The 14702-nt window shown below is 34.9% G+C and overlaps 3 protein-coding genes across 6 annotated transcripts; all 3 read left to right on the top strand.

Annotated features, from left to right (window-relative positions):
• Positions 1 to 208: 208 nt before the first annotated feature.
• FAR1 (FRS (FAR1 Related Sequences) transcription factor family) lies at positions 209 to 5386 on the top strand. Of its 4 annotated transcripts, none has more exons than XM_047316351.2 (8): positions 209 to 549; positions 1556 to 3685; positions 3775 to 3831; positions 3946 to 4014; positions 4108 to 4176; positions 4275 to 4343; positions 4436 to 4486; positions 4595 to 5386. In XM_047316351.2, exons 2-8 carry the CDS (start codon positions 1625 to 1627, stop codon positions 4640 to 4642), a joined length of 2424 nt encoding a protein of 807 aa, XP_047172307.2. In that variant the 5' UTR covers positions 209 to 549; positions 1556 to 1624; the 3' UTR covers positions 4643 to 5386. The 4 variants fall into 4 exon arrangements, with proteins under 4 accessions (XP_047172307.2, XP_047172305.2, XP_047172304.2 ...); XM_047316349.2 differs by having other exon boundaries at positions 210 to 549; positions 1560 to 3685; positions 4105 to 4176; XM_047316348.2 differs by having other exon boundaries at positions 210 to 549; positions 4105 to 4176.
• A 1132-nt stretch (positions 5387 to 6518) lies between these two features.
• Positions 6519 to 10574, top strand: LOC124840317 (myosin-2 heavy chain-like protein). The gene is made up of 5 exons (XM_047316359.2): positions 6519 to 6753; positions 7494 to 7652; positions 7742 to 7914; positions 8080 to 9982; positions 10160 to 10574. The coding sequence occupies exons 1-5, from the start codon at positions 6652 to 6654 to the stop codon at positions 10214 to 10216; spliced, it is 2394 nt and encodes a 797-aa protein (XP_047172315.2). The 5' UTR covers positions 6519 to 6651; the 3' UTR covers positions 10217 to 10574.
• Positions 10575 to 12223: 1649 nt separating this feature from the next.
• Positions 12224 to 13789, top strand: LOC124840319 (uncharacterized protein At2g23090-like). Its single transcript, XM_047316362.2, has 3 exons — positions 12224 to 12450; positions 12534 to 12574; positions 13489 to 13789. Exons 1-3 carry the CDS (start codon positions 12378 to 12380, stop codon positions 13606 to 13608), a joined length of 234 nt encoding a protein of 77 aa, XP_047172318.1. The 5' UTR covers positions 12224 to 12377; the 3' UTR covers positions 13609 to 13789.
• Positions 13790 to 14702: the final 913 nt, after the last annotated feature.

The raw sequence follows: 14702 nt of genomic DNA, 5'->3' as shown, positions 1-14702 counted from the left end.
ATTAAGTGTATGTGAATTATTTAAACAATCTTAATAAAAAAATGAAAATCAAATTAAATTGAAAAAATTAAAATTAAATTAAAATAAATATTAAAACTAATTTAAATAAATTTAATAAAAATAGAAATTATATTAATATTTAAGTTTTTTAATTAATAGAAATAAGGAAAAAAAGAGAATGGAGAGGACAAAGAAAGAGTGAGTGAGCTAAACGCAATGTCGTGCAGAGTGGGGAGAAGAAGTCTGTACACAGAAATATGAAGAGATCGAGCGTGTGTCACGCGCTACGTCGTCGTATGGAAGAGAAAGATAGAGTGAGGGACGCGTGTGGGCAAGGAAGCAAAACAATAGAAAAAAGAAATAAGAAAAAGAGAAAGTGGCAATAAGACGCGCCGTGAGTGCAGAGTGAAAGACGAGCGAGTGAACCAAGCGAGTTGAGTTGCCCTCCGATCCCATCCACAATTCAACTGTTTCCCCCAAATTTCAAAACCCTAGCTTTCCCACTCGCGCTTTTACCCACTCGCGCCTCGTGATCTCCCGCTCTTTAAGGTTTTCCCTTCTCCCTCTTCCCTTCTGCTTACCCGCTCCTCTTTTCAATTTTCTGTGATTTTTTCTACCAAAGGAATATTTTTTATGCTTTCTCAATGCTCACGTACTGAACCTACTTGCTCAAACACCATCTGGGTTTTCTAATTCCATTCACTTCACGCACATTTCTCACGTAAAAGTTCTAAATTCACTGAAAAAATATATACTTGTAGTCTAAGAAAAGTAGAGCCATTTTAGCTGGAACCCAAACCCACAAGTTTGGGTAAAATGTGATTTCTTAATGAAGAGCTGGAAACTGCGTTTGCTCACTCAGTTGTCACTATCAAACTCTACTCACTCAATGCGTCGTTTGCTTTTTGTTGAATGATCATTCTGTGCTCACTGATAAACAAGTTTTTAGCTACAGCAGTAGCTTGCTTATCTTCTTGTTTTATCTATTTTCCTACGGCAGCATGCTTTCTTTGAATTTAGTGTTACTGTTTCTGTAGTTTGGATTGTTCATTTAGTTGTGACTTTCTTGGCGTTGTTGATTAGTTTCAACTCTTGTTCTCTGGTATCATTGGGTTGGGATTTAATGTAATGGCCCTCTGCGTGATTAACAATGTTTGAATTTCTACTGGAAGGGGGTGTTCACACTGAGTATTTCATGATATCTAAAATAGTAATGTTTCTGAAGGGGGGTACAAAATGCTTGTTGGAAACCAAAAAACAATTTCTTGTTCTCTGATTTTGCACACTTCTTGATCAGTGTTCCCAGACCTGGAAACATCTAGAACCTTTGTATTTTCTTACATGTCTAAAGTCAATTTTTGTTTTATAACCTCAGTCCTTGAATTTGGGGCTGGCTAACTTTTTCTGAGTTAGTTTAAGTTGCCTACAATTTCACTCGTGACATTGCAAGGTGTGCGTCCCCTAACCTGTCAAGAATCGCTGTAAATTCAATATTTGGATCATTACACTTTTCTGTTGTACTGATTAGAAACTTTTTTATTTGTATTTTTCAAAGACAGGTAGCATCCAAAGTGCAATTTATAGTGTAGCAGGTATTCAGGAAGCAGTGCATGTGAGTGAAAATATGGGTGATGCACTAAATGAAGTGCAGCACAGGGGTGGTGTACCCGCTTCTTCTCCCAAGAGGGACATTGCATTGTTTGAAGGAGACAAGGATTTTGAGCCGCACAATGGCATTGAATTTGAATCCCATGAAGCAGCATATTTATTTTATCAGGAATATGCCAAATCTATGGGATTCACTACTTCAATAAAAAACAGCAGACGCTCAAAGAAAACAAAAGAATTTATTGATGCCAAATTTGCATGCTCTAGGTATGGAGTTACGCCTGAGTCTGACAGTGGCAGCAGTCGAAGACCAAGTGTAAAGAAAACAGATTGCAAAGCTTGCATGCACGTGAAGAGAAAGCCAGATGGAAAATGGATCATTCACGAATTTATAAAGGAACATAATCATGAACTTTTACCAGCTTTGGCATATCATTTTCGGATTCATAGAAATGTGAAATTAGCTGAAAAGAATAATATTGATATCTTGAATGCTGTTAGTGAACGCACCAGAAAGATGTATGTTGAAATGTCAAGGCAATCTGGAGGCTGTCAAAACATCGGGTCTTTTGTGAGTGATATAAACTATCAGTTTGACAGAGGCCAGTATCTGGCTTTGGAAGAGGGAGATGCCCAAATTATGCTTGAGTATTTTAAGCATGTGCAAAAGGAGAGTCCCAACTTCTTCTATTCTATAGATTTAAATGAAGAACAGCGGTTAAGAAATCTATTTTGGATTGATGCAAAAAGTATCAACGATTATCTTAGCTTTAATGATGTAGTTTCATTTGATACCACTTACATAAAAAGCAATGACAAGTTGCCGTTTGCACCTTTTGTTGGAGTGAACCATCACTCTCAGCCTATTTTGCTTGGATGTGCATTGGTTGCTGATGAGAGTAAACCAACATTTGTTTGGTTAATGAAGACATGGCTTAGAGCTATGGGTGGGCAAGCTCCCAAGGTTATAATCACTGATCAAGACAAAGCCTTGAAGGCAGCAATTGAAGAAGTCTTTCCGAATGTACGTCATTGTTTTTCTCTTTGCCACATACTAGAGAGGATACCAGAAAATCTCTCTTTTGTGATCAAACAACACAACAACTTCTTACAAAAATTTAATAAGTGCATTTTTAAATCGACAGAGGACCAGTTTGACATGAGATGGTGGAAAATGGTCAGCATATATGAACTCCAAGATGATGTTTGGTTTCAGTCATTGTATGAGGACCGGAAAAAGTGGGTGCCGACTTACATGGGGGATACCTTTTTAGCTGGAATGTCTACACCTCAGCGCTCTGAAAGTACGAGCTCTTTCTTTGACAAATATATTCATAAGAAAATTACCCTCAAGGAGTTTGTAAAACAGTATGGGATAATTCTGCAGAATAGGTATGATGAAGAAGCCATTGCGGATTTTGAATCATTGCACAAGCAGCCAGCACTTAAATCTCCTTCACCTTGGGAAAAGCAAATGTCAACAATTTATACGCATGCAATATTTAAGAAATTTCAAGTTGAAGTTCTGGGTGTAGCTGGTTGTCAATCTAGGATAGAGGTTGGAGATGGAACTCTTGCAAAGTTCATAGTTCAAGATTATGAGAAGGATGAAGAGTTTTTGGTAACTTGGAATGAAATGAGCTCAGAGGTCTCCTGCTTTTGTCGATTGTTTGAATATAAAGGTTTCCTCTGCAGGCATGCTTTGAGTGTTCTCCAACGTTGTGGTTGTTCAAGTGTTCCATCTCATTATATCTTGAAGAGGTGGACGAAAGATGCCAAAATTAAGGAATCAGTGGCTGATAGGACAAGAAGGATACAAACTAGGGTGCAGCGTTATAATGACTTGTGTAAACGAGCCATCGATTTAAGTGAAGAAGGATCATTATCTGAAGAGAATTACAATGTTGTTTTTCGTGCACTTGTTGACGCCTTGAAGAACTGTGTATTGGTGAATAATTGTAACAACAACGGTGCAGAAACTAGCAACAATGCCTATGGTCTTCGTGAAGCAGAAGAAAATCAGGGTCCTCTTGCTTTGAAACCAAATAAAAAGAGGAACGCAGCTAGGAAAAGAAAGGTGCGTTCTGATTTTTGTGGCTGATTTGCATATAAGTTATTTTGGCTTTTGTGAAGATCAGGAAATTGATTTGAAAATCTCTTTTATAGGCACAATTAGAGCAGGATGTTATACTTGTTAATGCTCAAGATAGCCTGCAGCAAATGGTTTGTGTTACCTACGTTTCAATCCTGATCTATTTTAGTTTTTACAAATCTAGAGTGCATTTGATACGTTGAAAATTGTTACGCTTCTTGTAACTCGTGCTTTCGTTCTTTTAGGATAATCTCAGCTCGGATGCAATGACCCTTAATGGATATTATGGTACCCAGCAGAATGTGCAAGGACTGGTATGTTATACTTGTCTGTGAATAAATGATTACATATATATCCTGTACTTTAAGAGTCAATGCCATGATTAATAATTTTGGTTTTTGTAGCAGGTACAATTGAACTTAATGGAGCCGCCTCATGATGGCTACTATGTTAATCAACAGGGCATGCAAGGCCTGGTAAATTGTCCCAATGATGATTATATTTTGCAGATACGAGTTTGTCATATATAATTGTATTTTAACAGAATTATAAATTGATATTCGGATCTTCGTAGGGTCCTTTGAATTCCATGGCTCCAAGCCATGATGGGTTTTTTGGAACACAGCAAGGAATTCATGGGCTGGTAGTGTACTTTTTTTTAATGCAATGTTGGGAAGTCAGATTATTTAATTAACTTCATGATGAAAGTTGGCTAATTTTTGTTGGATCGTGTAGGGAGGGCAATTGGAATTTCGTCCATCAACTACTTTTGGATATAGCCTTCAGGTTTGCGTACGAAATAGTCCATATACATACAGTACCATCTCCTTAGACTTGGAATAAAATAATTTATGCTTTGTTTTCACTGTCTTCATCACATAACCTTGATTGCAGGATGAACCTGATCCCCAGTTTCATGGCAACAGTTCAAGAAATACTTAGATTTTTTTCTCTTCACTGAGATGATAGTTTCCTTAGAGGCCATCAAGTTTCTATGTGGTGACTGAAAAGACGATTGAAGGAAAATGGGCACTTCGTTGTCTTGATACAACAGTCTGTACATAGTTGCTTTAACTACATTTACAACTGAAATTTTTGTTCACCTCACATCTTGACAACATTTCAGCATCCTGTATTGTACATTGAAGTTGCCCATATGAGCTCCAAAGTCTGTCTCCACTTCTTTTTCCTTCATTGTGGTGGACACCTCACAATGAATATATGAATGAGTAAAAAAATCTTGCTTTCTGCCTTGTCTTTGTTTATGGTGGCACAGAAGTGAGGAATCAACTGTTCTCAAATTGGAATGAGAGGATGTCACGAAATCCCGTGCTAGTATGATGGGAAAGAAGATATTCAGTTTTACATGTGAGGTGTGGCTTGTGATCGGAACAATTACTTTTCATGATAACCAGAAGGTGTCCATTAGAACGATCTGTATAATCAGTTATACGTTTATATAGTGAACTTTTATATCATAGCTTACTACTACAAGATCCTTTTCTGAATATCGTTCTAACTGTTGTAGTATTCATGTTGTATTTGTGGTGAGTGGGATATTAGTGTTAAAAGTTTCTGCATTCTCCACCCTCTATTTTTAACCCTTCGAGAGAAAAGCTTTACGAGTTCCCTTGTATATAGTAGAACGATTTTGTTATTTGTTCATCCGCATTGGAACCATGTTAATACAGGAGAACTGATTCATGTTAATATGGTTTATGTTTTGGAGGGATTTCGTATAGTTTAGGTGAAATGTGTGTCCAAAAATATAAACCAAATGTGAACAAACAAATAAATGTAAATGTATTCGAGCTACCATTGCTTTATTACTAATAAAATTATCTATTGAAATATGTAAGTGATTAAAACTTACTATCTTAACAAATTTAATTAATAGAATCTTATTTTTAATCACGATTTTTTAATATTAATTAAAATAATTAAATTTTTTTAATAGAGAATTAATTAAGGAAAAATAGATATTAAGTACGAAAAGTTATAAAATGTGTATATAATAACTAAGTAAACAAATTGTTTTATTTAAAAATAAATGAAGAAATAAATAATTACATTGAAAAGTTGCACTTGCACCTAACCAATTATTGTTCACAATTAATATACAAATTATTGTTCAAGCAAATATGACACCTTGATAATTGAGTAATACTGTGTATTTCTCTTAAAACCACTAACCATTGCTGTAAGTGGCCATGAATTTATATATGCAATAAATTTGCTTTCGTTTCTAAGCAGGAATAAAATAAATGCAATGTTTTTTTCTTCTTTAAAGTTTCTCCAACCATCAATTCGATTTTCCACGTCAGCCAAATTCTTAAAAGAAAGTTTATGAAATAAAAAATAATGCATAATTAGATTGGCCTATTTAAAGTAATATATAATGAGATTTTGTCATTTTATATAAAAAATCATTGTATAAACCTGTGTGATGTGAAAAAAAAAAGAATGAGATAAGGTATGATAAAGTGAAAGTGAAACTACAATAGGGAAATCCATTCCATGTTGATGTGTGATGTGCTTTTTTAAATTTCAAATTTTAAAACACATAAAATTAATATAAATATTAAATTTCGACTTATTGAGGTAAAATAAAGTAATAGAAAAAGGAGAATTTTTTTTTTGCTTGTGTTTCCTTAAAGATATTGCACAGTATGATCTAGGAATATAATATTCAAGTTAATTTAAATACAAATATGTGGAATAATTGTAAAAATAGAAAAGGAAAATAATTAATAATTTAAGTGGCCGTTATAAATCAAGGCAACGGCTAGTTTTCCATGTGCCACTTTGTGAAGTAAAAGGAGGGTTTCGTTACGCGAAAACTAAACTTACTTCATCTTATTCTTTGTTTAGTCGAATCTGAAGCTGAGAAGTTCCGTGAATCTGAGAGTGAAAGTAAAGACAAAACAGTGGTGTTGAAGACATCGGATGTAATGGACGTTGGGTGCAACTCTGGGTCAGAGAATCACTCCCCCAATGCCTCTGCTCCTCCTCTTAATTCTCCTACCGCCACCGTCAATTCCAAGATCGGAAAGGTAAGTTTTCCATCTTTATGTTCAAAACGTTTTTCGTCTTCCATTTCGCCAGGCAAATCAGTTGTCTTTTGTCTTTTTTAATTTTCTACATTCTTTGTTTCTGATTGGTGTTTACTGATTCAAATCATTAACCTGGTTGAGCCACTGATCCAATGCTAGTTCTTTGAGAAACCCTAGTAACAGGGAGGGTCGTAGAATTACCTCATATCCAGGTGGAAACTAACAATTTAGACTCCAGTAATTCCAGAGATGAGTGTTGTTCTAGAACTGATCTTAATGAGGAGTTTCTTTTATCCAGTATCATGTTTGAAATTGGTATAGTTAAGATGATCTGAAGGAACAAACCCTAGGGTCTGAAAATATCTAGCAAATTCATGTAACAAACGACAATTGCATCAACCAGGATAATTTAAGTGCCTAGTTGGATACGTGTTGCATTATCCTAACTCACGTTTAAATTTCAGGTAACTTGATTTTGGATCCACAATTGATTTGATTTTTTTGTTAAAACAACTTTAGACAGCTTCTTGAATTGAATATATATACACACACACACACACTATCATCGAATAATTTGATAATTCAGGCTGATTATGACATTATTTTCTAGAAGAATTCAATAAATAATTTTCATGTTTTGCAGCTCTATTTATTTATTTGTTTTTTTATCTGTTTGTAATTTAAATAAATTGTTTAGCTGAGTCTATAACAACTCCGTTTTCTTTTACTGAATGGTGCAGAATAAATTGAGCAGGGAGTCTGGTCAATCTACATCAAGTGCTCTTAACAAGTGCAAATCACAAATTAGAAAGCCTCCTCGTCGTAAAACCTCGCCTGTTAACTGGTTCCCACGCAAAAAAGGGGATACCTACATGAATAGGAAAATTAAGATGCTTCAGGTTTTGCCGTAAACACATATATTTGTTACTATTAGTATTTCGTTTATTATTACTGAATTGCAATGCTAACACACACTTGACCTTTCCAGGAAGTAGATGGTATAAATTTGACGCTTGATCAGACGCTAGGCAGTTCTAACCCACATTATTCAAGAGTGCTGAGGGAGAAAATGGCAGCTAGAGAAGCGGCGCATAAGGCAATGGAGACCCGAAGAGCTGCATTAGTCGAAGCCTCTTGGTGTCGTATTTTACGTTCTGCCAGGTAAAATTTTTCTGCAAGCTGTACTTAGCGTTGTTGAATTCTAATTTGTATATTGTATTTTATGTGGTTCCAGGTAAAGTTTTCTGGAAACAGCCATGGTGAGCATTGTCGATTTCTAATTTGTATATTGGATTTAAAGTCTGTTTTTGGTATTGTTGTTTTCAGGATTCCTAGTGATGATGCCGAGGCTCAACTCTTAAAGGCAGAAAAAAGTGCGGAAGAAGCTTTTGGGACAGCCCAGGCTATGGGTGTTATTATGTTTGACTTGCCAAACTGCCCTAGGAAGCTTTGCCAAACAGAGACATCCTCAGTTCATGGAGAAGGATCATATACCCATGGTGTTACTGCATCTTTTGAAACTGCCTTTGAGGTGGACAGAGAAGTGGCTGCCGCAGTCAAAACTGCATTTATTAGGCTTGCAAAGTGCACTTCATTTAGTAAAGGTGAATTCAAAGAATTGTTAAGAAAAATTAGTGAAAACCCAGATACGGGTGAAAGTAATCAGGACCTGACTGAATTCTGTTCAGAGTATAAATCTGAGTCCGGGACAGAGTTTGATTCAGCCTCTCAAAAGAGTGACTTCAACTCCCAAGAGTTAGATTCCGAGATACCTTTTCTTGGGAAAAGCAGGGGGAGGAGGAGACAGTCTCTTGAGAACAGAATAAAACTTGTGGATATGATGATTGAGAGGTTAAAATGTTTTCAAGAAGATGAACTTTCTTCCCTCGCCACTATAGTTGCAACTTATGGTTTGAATGCTTCCTTGGCTGAAGTGCAGAATGCCAAACTGCATAATCTAGACTCTTCAACTGAGTATTCATCCTCTTCAGCGACTAATTTTCCTGCGAGAAGAATGTCATCGTTGGGATTGGGAAAGTTAGCCTTGGATGTGACGAGAAAGAAGCAAGTTGAGCCAGAAGTACCAAGCCTGGATAAGTTTTTAGTTAAGCACGTGACAAAACTTGAAAGAGAGGTTTGGGAAGCCAAACAGACCCGAAAGACAAAGACAGAACCAGTCAGGGATAGCTCTCGTAAATCTGTTGATGAAACTCCACCAGAGAATGTACCTGATTTGGGAAGTATTCTAGTGAAGAATTATTCAAAATTAGAGAAAGACATCAAGGAGGCAAAAATTAAGTCCGGAAAGGAGATGCCAGCAGTTTCAAGCGACATGCCACACAGGCCAAAGGATCACATAGAAGTACCAAGCTTAGATATGGTCTTAGTGAAACATGTCTCAAGACTTGAAAAGGAGGTCCAAGAAGCAAAAAACAGAAGAATCAATGAGAATAACAGTTTGAAGAAAGAAGTTTATCCAGATACATCAGGTGAACTGGATTCAACTTTCTATTCTGATGAAGCATTGGATAGGAAAGAAAACATAAATTCGAACATAGGGTCCAAATCAGGGGAAAACAAAGATGGGTTGGAGAAAATACGGGCAAGGCCAGTGCACAGATTGGAAAGAGAGAAGCTGCATGCGTTGTCATTGGGAAGCCGTGAAAACTACAAACAAAGAATGAATCATGAGGCAACGAATGTTCCAGAATATGAGAGCTTGGATAAAGTTTTAGTAAAGCACGTCTCTATACTAGAGAAGGAGAAAATGAGGAGCAATCTGGAGGAAGAATGGGGCCAAGTTAAGAGAAGCCACAGAAACATCCATTTAGAAACAAATGAAGGCGGTCTGGATCAGGTCTTGGTTAAGCATAAATCCAGACTGGAGCAAGAAAAGATGGTTGCTGCACAGCAGCCAGAGACCACCTCAGTTAGTCGTTCAATGACTCGTCGTGAAGCAAAGGAGAGAGAGTTGCAAGAAACGTGGGGAGGATTGAGCTTAGGAAACGTCCATTTGGAAACAAATGAAGGTGGTCTGAACCAAGTGTCGGTAAAAAATAAATCCAGACTTGAGGGAGAAAAGATGGTTGCTGCTGAGCGGTCAGAGAACTCGGTAAGTCTTTCAGTGTCTCGTCGTGAAGCAAGGGAGAGAGAGTTGCAAGAAGCTTGGGGAGGACTGAGCCTAGGAAACTCCATTAAAACTCGTGTCTCTAAGCTTGAACGCGAAAAGGTTAGTCCTATCTAGCATGTCTAATTTAGCTGTTGGAACTTCAAAAGCTTTTCCCAAAACCAACTTGCTATCATTGAGTGGTGTAACTCTAAATTCCTTTCATGCTTTTTTCTTCTACATTGACAGTTGCAAAAAGTTATTGACTCTGTACAATCTGCTTTGCTTGGTAATTTTTAGGCTGCCTGGATTAAAGCCGAAGAGGAGGAACGGAAGCAAGCAATGAAAGCACTTTGATTGCAATATCTCGTACAATTCATTCATTCATCCTTGTTGATAAAAATGTGCTAATACTGTATTTTGGCTATTGTGCTTCAGCTTCTGACAAATTGTCCATCTCATAGACGTCCGTTTTGATTTCATCCTTGCATTAACAGAGAAGTCAGCAAAATTATAAAAATGTGAGCAACTTAGTCAATATTTCGGCCCGGGATATATTTCAGCCAGCATATGAGACTGTCAGCACGTTATAAGCTCTCCATAAATTTGTATCAAATGGTAGCCATTGATGTAAACAAAAGATGATAAACTACATATGTAAATGATAAATTCAGACATTACACTTTAATAATTATTTCGCGTTTTAAAATAGTAACAGATTTTGGAAGTCTGTACTTTATTTAGTAATGGCAATGCAGAAAAATATCATTTTTATGGATAGTTAGTATCTTAGTTTAAAACAACACAATTATTTAAAAAGGAGCCAACTAAAAGTATATTTTGAATTTTTACAACTCTGAGATCAATGGAAAGCAGAAAATGAAAAAAAAAATGAACTTTGTTGTCTATCTTTTTCTTGAAAAGTTTACTATTTTAATATAATTTCTTCAAAAAAGATTATAAATATTATAAATTTGAGTTAATTTTACTTAAGAAACACGATTCCAACATTTTAATACAGGACCTCTCTTTGATATATACGATATTTCCCTCCACCACCACACCTTTCTCCCTCCACTTCCCATTTACTATTTTGTCCCTAAGTAAAATTTTATTTTTAGGGTTATTTTTTAATTTTACCCATTCACAACCTATTCCTCTAATAACCTATTCTAGTGCCCCATTCATGAGTAAAATACTTTTCTTTCATTTTAACATTATATTTCTTTCTCTCTTTCTTTCGTCGCTGTGAGATACTACAAGTTGCAAAGGTTGGTGGTGGTGGAAAGAATTATCAAGCAGTGTCACTCTCGTGGTGCAGTGTGTGGAGGTGGTGCAGTGTGTGGAGTGGTGCAGTGCGTGTGTTGCTTCCTCAAAGTGCGTAAACCTTCAAATAAAACCCTAAAATAAAAAACGTAACCTTTAAGACATCCTTCAACGGATGTCAAAATCCTTCAACGGATGTCAAAATCCTTCAACGGATCTCAACATCCTTCAACGGATGTTAACATCCGTTTAAGGTAAAACGGATGTCAACATCCATTTTGCTTAAACGGATGTTGACATCCGTTGAAGGATGTCGGTTACGTCTTTTAGGATTTGTTTTATCAGTTTATTCTTTATTTTGGAAATATTTTAATAATTTAATTTAAATGTTTTGATTTATTATTTTTGAATATATTTTTAATGTATTTTAATAATGTAAAGAAAATGAAGAAGAAAGAAATGGAGGAGGAGAAGTGAAACGAATAAGACAAATGGAGTTGCAGAGTAAAACGAGGAAATGAGAGATGGAAAGATTGGGTGTAGGGAGTAAAGTAGGAGAACTAGGTTTGAAATAAATTAAAATAGTAAAAATAAAAAATTTTAATTTTAATCTGAGGATATAATTGGAATTAAAAAAATTTGGGAAGGTAGAGGGAAAAAGGTGTGGTGGTGAAGACAGCAACACCCTACTGTATTTGATTTGTAATTAAATTGTGAGTATGAACAGCTTTTACTTCTTTTTCTTTTAATTGCATTTTTTTTTCTTTTTATAGCAAAGTTGTTTGATGAATATAAAAAAAATATGCCGTACATATTAAATACGATTTTTGTATTTTATAAAAAAATTAAAAGATTGAAATAATTGTAAAACGTATTTAAGAAAAAAAGTCCTATTTTTGAAGATGGACTTTACAATTTAATAATCTTTTTGATATTTAACCATTCTAGTAACTTTCCTAGAAATTACGTATGCAAATTTTGCTCATTTTTTTCTCCATTCCAAGAAAAGCATCTCCCTACCACCCATTTATTAATATATTAGTATTATTTCATATATATAAAAAACTATTAATTATATAGAGGATAGTTCTAGAACGGTCGGTGAGGTGGCACGGGAGAGATGATTTAAATTCCAGGTCACAGCGTTGCAGTGACAAAAAGCTTCCTAATTAAGCTACCTTTTCACTCCTTTCTTCTCCCTTTCATCAATCCATTGTGTGTTCTGTGTTTTGCCGATCATAACAGAACAACCATGGGAGGAGGCAATGGCCAGAAATCCAAGATGGCGCGTGAGAGAAACATGGAGAAAAATAAAGCTTCCAAAGGTATTCCTTCTTTTTTTCTCTTCAAATTCTCGTTGTTTCCTTCTCTCCTCTTAGATCTGTCTTTTTATTTTCTGATTCTGTAGGAAGCCAGTTAGAGGCGAACAAGAAGGCCATGAACATCCAGGTGCCTGCACCTTTCACCCCCACTCAATCCCATTCATTATATATATATTTTTTCTATTTACAATTCACTTTTCTAGTAGATACCATTATGATTATGATAAGCCTAAGGACTCTGGTTCTGCAAATTGTGACCCTAATTGCCTGACCTAATCATATCTGCTTATTCTACTCTAATTTATTTGTCCTCACTCTCTGAAATTTGTTTGTTACTTCTTATTCAAATTAAATTGCCGTCGCACTCTTTAACATATTCTTTTACGAAGTAATAACATTTATTAAGAAAATGTGAAAACTTAGGAGAAAGGTTATTAAAGAAGAAACAAGACTCATAACATGTTTGGATTAGTCTCTGGAAGACATGACTTGAGTCTGGCGATGGGTCAAAATGGTTTCTTGCATTGACCATGATGCTTGGACGTGTTGGAAACACTTGGTTCAAAACTGTGAACTCAGTCTCATTGAAGCATTTGGAAGTAGCTTTGCATTACACTAAAATAAAGTCTTATATTTGTTCCAAATCCACCTGAGTTGAAGTTATGTTTGTCTGATGAAGGGTAAGACAAAACACGTTTTGCTAATTACATAACCAAAACAGTTTTAATTGCAAATTTCTGAACAACACTGTTAAAATCGGTTTTTATTTTTTATTTTTTATTATTATCTGTTGTCTAAACAAAAATAACATTCACTTTGCTTAAAATTGACTCTACAAAATTAATTCTACATGTGTATATCCAAACATGCACTTAAGTAGCTTTCTGATTTCTAATACATTTCAACAAGAGTATGCTCTTTTATAGACAAATTATTGACTCCGTTTACGTGCGTGATGACTTTTGTTCCTGTCTCTGTGGCTGGTGTTGTTGCTGGCTGTTGAAATTGATTAATCTCGGGGACAATGGATAACGAGTGCAGTGCAAGGTGTGCATGCAGACATTCATTTGTACCACTTCGGAGGTTAAGTGCCGGGAACATGCTGAAGCCAAGCATCCCAAGGCTGATGTCTATGCTTGTTTTCCTCATCTTAAAAAGTGACCATTACATTTTGTACAACATGCCTATGTAATACTGCGTTCACCAACCAACTATAGTTGGTTAATCAAACTATTCATAACATATTTCTCAAAGTTAATGTCAGATGTTAGCTAATTCCAAGTTAATCTGAGATTAAGATTATAAATGAGTTATTATGATTTTTCGTTGTCAAAGATTTCAATTGATTGTTTTTTCATTTATCTTCTTTGTGAATCTTTACTTTCAAGAGATGCTCACCAATCTTATTAATTTGGTTTGATGTCGGATCAAGTTAAAATTAAATATGAACTCGTCATCCACATCCAAATCAATCACACACTTATTTCCACTATGAATTTGTGTACTTGCTAGTTGTGGGTGGGAGATTGGCAGGGATGGGTAGGAATACCTCTTGGTTTTTCTTAAGGTTGTGTTTTTTTTTTGTGAAGATAAATTTGGAAGATAGTGAGGGGATTTGATAAAAATTTTGAGTATTTTTAGGTCTAACTGAGTGCACTCATAATGAAATCTTTGAGTGATTAGATTGATGTGACAAATTAAAAAATTAATAAATAAAAAAGTAATATTATGAAATTGTTTTTGAATGAGTTAAAATTATTATTTTTTAATTCTTATTTAATAATTTTGAAAAAAGTTAATAAAAAATATTTTTAAATAATATCTCTATTTTTTGAAAAGAAAAATTTAAATATTTAATACAAATGCAGAGAAAAAAACTATTTAAATCCATCTTTTTAAATCTGTGTTCTATTTAAAGTGAAATCTATTTAAAAAAACATAGTCTAAGTGAGTAAGAGTAGACTATTTTTTAACGAACATAGTATACGGTGTCTTAAATTTACATAATTGTGCCTTAAATTTACATAAATAGTACGGTTTTTGCTTAGGTTAAAATTCGAAAAAAAAAATCAGTAAGAGTATCTTCTCCCCAATTGTATAATTTGGGTTATTACAACTGTGTTTTGTTCTTGTTTTCGTTTTTTTTAATTAATAGAAAGAGAAGATTCATAGTTCCTTTCAATTAATATCTTATTTAACTTCTTGTAATTATATATATATATATATATATATATAATAAAAGTCTAACTGAGCAT

Source organism: Vigna umbellata, chromosome 8 (assembly GCF_029865625.1).
Source record: "Vigna umbellata cultivar VRB3 chromosome 8, Vumbellata_1.0, whole genome shotgun sequence".
In the NCBI taxonomy this organism is placed as follows: Eukaryota; Viridiplantae; Streptophyta; class Magnoliopsida; order Fabales; family Fabaceae; genus Vigna; species Vigna umbellata.
The sequence above is the reverse complement of the archived record's forward strand: the minus strand, read 5'-3'. Positions and strand labels throughout refer to the sequence as shown.